The 6202-nt window shown below is 37.0% G+C and overlaps 1 protein-coding gene across 2 annotated transcripts in view; it reads left to right on the top strand.

Moving 5' to 3' along the window:
- The window catches only part of LOC110464950 (ADP-ribosyl-[dinitrogen reductase] glycohydrolase-like), a 14246-nt gene that overhangs the window by 3233 nt on the left and 4811 nt on the right, over positions 1-6202 (top strand). For both annotated transcript variants that reach the window (XM_021520444.1, XM_021520443.1), the window contains 4 exons: positions 702-851; positions 1304-1447; positions 2197-2351; positions 4589-4742. In XM_021520444.1, coding sequence (XP_021376119.1) covers positions 702-851; positions 1304-1447; positions 2197-2351; positions 4589-4742 — 603 coding nt within the window. The remainder of the gene's footprint in view (positions 1-701; positions 852-1303; positions 1448-2196; positions 2352-4588; positions 4743-6202) is intronic.

The raw sequence follows: 6202 nt of genomic DNA, 5'->3' as shown, positions 1-6202 counted from the left end.
GGGGGGGCGGTAGAAACATTTCAGCTTCTAGTTCAAGAAAAGAAACAGAAACATGTGTAATGTGCGGGCTGTCACCCATCCATTTACTGACCATTTACTGACCATGCTCGATTTTGCTAAACTAGTAAGTCGGTTCCTGGGTTATACTGCATCACTAGAAAAGCTAGCTTGCCAGTAAGGCAGTATTTTAGCTAGTAATATACCTTAGCTATTACACTATTCGCCCCTTCGAGAAGTCTCGACCTGAGGCTTGACCTGGGGTATGCCATAGGTCAACCTGTCTATCACTGCACCTTCCCTAACCACCGGGAACTGGCCTTACATGATCACAGAGTCATTATGCTGCCACCAAATGTAACGTGCGGGCAGTCACCCATACAACTACTGACCACGCTTGACGTTGCTGAACTAGTGAGCGTGCGGGTCACCTCATTATACCACATCACTGGAAAAGCTAGCTTGCCAGTAAGGCATTTTTTTCCCCCTCATAAACCTTAGCTGTTACACTTGATACAGTCTTTGTTTCCCTGTTCTTTCCTTAGTATTTACATTTGTCTTAACAATAATCAAATACTTAACTGTCTTGCTGCTTAAGCAGATTATCAAAATATGGTCACAATGAAAATTTAACAGTCTGGAACATTTATACAAGGAAGAAAAACTAATCAAGTCTGGGATAAATGTTTTTTTTTTTTTACCAGTACTACAAGACGGTGAAGAAAGAACTAGAATTCTTCCACAAGGAGATTGTGTGTGATGGTCATCGCATGCGTTGGGCAGTTGGAGACTGGACAGATGATTCCGACCAGATGATTCTGATTTTGTTGTCACTTATCGAGAAACAAGGAAAGGTAATTACCATAACTGACTCCCATATTAACTATAGCAAGTACTCTTTTCCAAATAAAAACACATGTCAACTCAAACCTGTCATTTTGGGTTCTCTCTTTAACAATCTTGTACCCAGGCTGTAATTAATCTATTTTAGTACATGTACTTCTAATTACTAAAAAAACGGGTACCAATTTTAGTATATTTTCGAGAGAAAAAAAGAAAACTTTTTATTCAAACTTGTTACTTATAATAATGTCACTTATAATAATGTAAGCTGGGTATTTTGTATTTTTTCTCTCTCTCTCTCTCTCTCTCTCTCTCTCTCTCTCTCTNTATGGTTAATTGTTCACAAATCAATGAAAATGTTTTGTTCTGTATATTTGAAAAAAAAAAAAGAAAAAATAATTCAAATTTGTTGATGGATTTCCTTTAAAAAGATATTCAAATTCAAATTCTGTCCTTTGAACAGGTTGATGTACTTGATTTTGGGAGACGAATAAAGCACTGGACCCAGAAAGGATTCCCTGGATTGGGTGATTTTGTTGGAATGGGCCAAGGGAAGACAACTTCTACTGTTATCAAAAACCCAGATTACACTAAGGATCCACATGCTGTAAGTATGCAAAAACTGTGTAATATCTAAAGAAAGAAAATATATTGAATTCTCAACTGGAATATTTCAAATAATTAATTTAATAATTAACAAGTGTTAAAATCATACAAAATCTGTTTAATATCTAAAGAAAGAAAATATATTGAGTTCTCAACTGGAATATTTCAAATAATTAATTAATTAACAAGTGTTAATATCATACAAAAACTGTTTAATATCTAAAGAAAGAAAATATATTGAGTTCTCAACTGGAATATTTCAAATAATTAATTAATTAACAAGTGTTAATATCATACAAAAACTGTTTAATATCTAAAGAAAGAAAATATATTGAATTCTCAACTGGAATATTTCAAATAATTAATCAATTAACAAGTGTTAATATCATACAAAAACTGTTTCATTTAATTCAACAGGAGTTAACTCTCAGTATTGTAGAAACCTCTTGCTTCTATTGAAATGGTAAGGATAACTGTAATTTTATTTAATAGGATTTAATAGGATATTAGTGGACGCAGGCATTTCTGCCTCTATATCCACATCAATATAATTCGAAATACAATGTGGTAAACATAAAAAAAGCCTATATAAGCCTTTACATAGGATGCTGTATGATCATACTTCAACTTAAGAACTTCCCAGAATTCATCTAAGTTTTTCTCAAAGTCAAATATTAAGTCCATAATTTTGTCCTGAAAATTGATGAAAATTTGATAGCGTCAGTCCTAAACGAAATCCTCACATCACAGGCTGCAGACCTAGTTTGGACAGCTAATGGTAAAGTTCTAGCTGCAAATGGCGCTGTGATGCGGACCAGTATCCTGGGGATCCATATGTACGCTGATATAGACATTGTCGTACAGAACGCAATTACCATTGCTAGAGCGACACATGCTGACCCGAGGTAAGGAATTAGTTTTCTATCACTCCAGCATTACATTTTCCGGACACTGTTCCTCCATATTACCAGAGTTGCCTTGTAATTCCAGTAAATTGATTTCCAGCTAAAGTTGTCCTATTGTGAAATGATTGGACTACAAATACAAAAAAAATAAAAATATTGTTGGTGACTTGATGAATGAGACATGATAGTGAGACAGTTGTAATAGTGATGGCTGGATGAATGAGGCATGGAAATGGGACAAGATTAATGATGGCTGGATTAACAAGGCTGGCTATAGGAACAACTAAAAAGGTGCTTGGTGACTAGATTTATGAGGCTGAATAAATGGACAACTAGATTAATGGATTAATGAGGCATTGAAATATGACAACCAGATTAGTGGTGGCTGGATTAATGAGGAATGGGGCAACCAGATTAATGGTGACTGGATTAATGAGGAATGGGAAAGGAACAACCAGATTAGTGGTGACTGGATTAATGAGGAATGGGACAACCAGATTAATGGTGACTGGATTAATAAGGAATGAGACAACCAGATTAGTGGTGACTGGATTAATAAGGAATATGACAACCAGATTAATGGTGACTGGATTATGAGGAATGGGACAACCAGATTAGTGGTGACTGAATTAATGAGGAATGGGACAACCAGATTAATGGTGACTGGATTAATGAGGAATGGGACAACCAGATTAATGGTGACTGGATTAATGAGGCTGGATAGAGGAACAACCAGAGTAGTGATGGCTGGATTAATGAGGAATGGGACAACCAGATTAATGGTGACTGGATTAATGAGGAATGGGAAAGGAACAACCAGATTAGTGGTGACTGGATTAATGAGGAATGGGAAAGGAACAACCAGATTAATGGTGACTGGATTAATGAGGAATGGGACAACCAGATTAGTGGTGACTGGATTAATAAGGCTGGATAGATGGACAACTAGATTAGTGGTGACTGGATTAATAAGGCTGGATATATGGACAACTAGATTAGTGGTGACTGGATTAATAAGGCTGGATATATGGACAACTAGATTAGTAAATTGAAGAGGAATGGGAATGGGACTACCAGCTGCAGATTAGTGGTAACTGAATTAATAAGGTTGTATAGAGGAACAACCAGATTAGTGATGGCTGGATTAATGAGGAATGGGTCAACCAGATTAGTGGTGACTGAATTAATGAGGTTGGATAGAGGGACAACCAGATTAGTGGTGACTGGATTAATGAGGAATGGGACAACCAGAGTAATGGTGACTGGATTAATAAGGAATGGGACAACCAGATTAGTGATGACTGGATTAATGAGGAATGGGAATGGAACAACCAGATTAGTGGTGACTGGAATAATGAGGAATGGGACAACCAGATTAATGGTGACTGGATTAATAAGGAATGGGACAACCAGATTAGTGATGACTGGATTAATGAGGAATGGGAATGGAACAACCAGATTAGTGGTGACTGGAATAATGAGGAATGGGACAACCAGATTAATGGTGACTGGATTAATAAGGAATGGGACAACCAGATTAATGGTGACTGGATTAATAAGGAATGGGAAAGGAACAACCAGATTAGTCGGGACTGGATTAATGAGGAATGGGACAACCAGATTAATGGTGACTGGATTAATGAGGAATGGGAATGGAACAACCAGATTAGTGGTGGCTGGATTAATGAGGAATGGAACAACCAGATTAGTGGTGACTGGATTAATGAGGAATGAGACAACCAGATTAGTGGTGACTGGATTAATGAGGAATGGGACAACCAGATTAGTGGTGACTGGATTAATGAGGAATGGGACAGCCAGATTAGTGGTGACTGAATTAATAAGGTTGGATAGAGGGACAACCAGATTAGTGATGGCTGGATTAACGAGGAATAGGAATTGGACAACAAGATTAGTGGTGACTTGATATATGAGTCTTGATATTGGAACAGCTATATTAGTCATGATTAACAAGGCCTAAAGTCGAAATTTGAGATTAGTGAGGGCTGGATTGACATGACTGGATAGTGAAACATTAATCTTTTAATTTTTATTTTTCAGATAAAAAATAAGCACTTGTTTATATCAATTCCTTTTTTTTTGTGATGGGGATCATGTTTTATCAAATTATGGGGGGAAAAAAAGAAAAATGTTTGAAGAGATGTTTGCATGAATATGCATTTACGTACCTTAAATGGTTCAACTGTGTCTATAAGTTCCAACTTTCTTCGGAGCAGGTGTCGAGCATCAACAGTTGCTGTTTGTGTGGCAATAGCCCTGATGTTACAACGCCAACCAAAACATCTTGACAAGAAAGGATGTTACAATGTAAATGCGATCATCAGCCATTGTTATGACTATGCATCAAAATGTCTGGAAACTGATAAGGAGGTGAGATATTAGGAATGTCACGATTGTTATTGAACAGTCAGAGAATTGCGTGGTTTAGAATACTTAACATGGACAGGTTAATTAACATTGCATCTATATATCGATGCGGATGCGGATTCAGATTCTTTATTTGCCAGGAGCTATAAGGCTAATATAATGCCATACTGGCAAACTTTTCATAATTTTCAACAGGAGATTTTGTGCAGACCATATGTTGAATCCAACTGATACGATTACAATTACATTCATAGGTTCATTATCTAATGATGGCTTAACCTGGAACATTACCTAGTTCTAGAAGAGACTCAAAATGAAGTACATGTAGTGCTACAGCAGTACGAATCTTGAAGCAAGCAATTTCTTGTGTTTATTCTTTTGAAAAGAGTTTCATGTTCAAAAGAAAAACTCTGCCCACTTCTCTTTAGAGAACTGTAATTGGTTGATGACAGATTTTAAATTTGCACGGAGGCACGGTAGTAAATTTGGTAGGACACCGGGCTGGTGACCGAAGGGTTGTGGGTTCGAGTCACACCACGGCACTGTGTTGTATCTTTGAGCAAGATACTTTACTCCGCTTGTTCCAGTCTACTCAGCTGTAAATGAGTACGTGGTTGGGCACTTTAATTGTTGAATGCTAGTTGTGAGCACCGAAATGGCAGCACTGGTTGTATGCTCCCGTGGGAGTTGAGATATTGGCTGGTTGCATAGGCCCTATAACCAATGATAATAATTTGTGAATCGCTTTGAGACGGCCTATGAACTAGGTTTTGATAAAGCGGTACATATCAGAACCTCAAACTATTATTATTGTTATAATGCAAGAATAAAACATTGATACCACTCAGGCCATTCTGACTTATGTTTAGAAAACATTTTGAGGAAAAAAAACATGTATCCCATATTATTTATTGACATTCCTAAATTAATTAGTAGTTAATTAATAGTTCATTGGAATAATACTGGTAATCAGTTAAATCACAAATGACATTTTAAAAGTTAAATTTTTAGGTCACCTGAGGCAAAGTCTCAAGTGACCTATTGCGATCGCCTTTTGTCCGTCGTCGTCCGTAGTCCGTCCGTAAACAATTTACATTTTCGACTTCTTCTCTAAAACCCCTAAACCAATTTCAATGAAATTTTGCAGAAACCTTCCATGGCCAAAGGTCAACTAAAATTGTGAATTATATGGTCCCCAGCCCCCAGGGGCCTGAGGGGTGGGGCCAAAAAGGGTAAAATTGACTAAAATTTCAAAAATCTTCTTCTCAAGATCCAGATATGGTAGAATCAAATACTCTTCATAGATAGAAGGGTCTTAAGGTGCTTTACTAAAATTGTGAATTTCTTGACCCTGGGGTCTCACGTTTCCCCCTGGGGAGGGGGTAAACTTTACTATAGTTTATATAGGGAAATCACATTTTGGACCAACATTTGTTTAATTGCCATTGGAAGTAATTCAATTT

This window comes from Mizuhopecten yessoensis, unplaced genomic scaffold (genome assembly GCF_002113885.1).
Source record: "Mizuhopecten yessoensis strain PY_sf001 unplaced genomic scaffold, ASM211388v2 scaffold11043, whole genome shotgun sequence".
Lineage (NCBI taxonomy): Eukaryota > Metazoa > Mollusca > Bivalvia > Pectinida > Pectinidae > Mizuhopecten > Mizuhopecten yessoensis.
The sequence above is the reverse complement of the archived record's forward strand: the minus strand, read 5'-3'. Positions and strand labels throughout refer to the sequence as shown.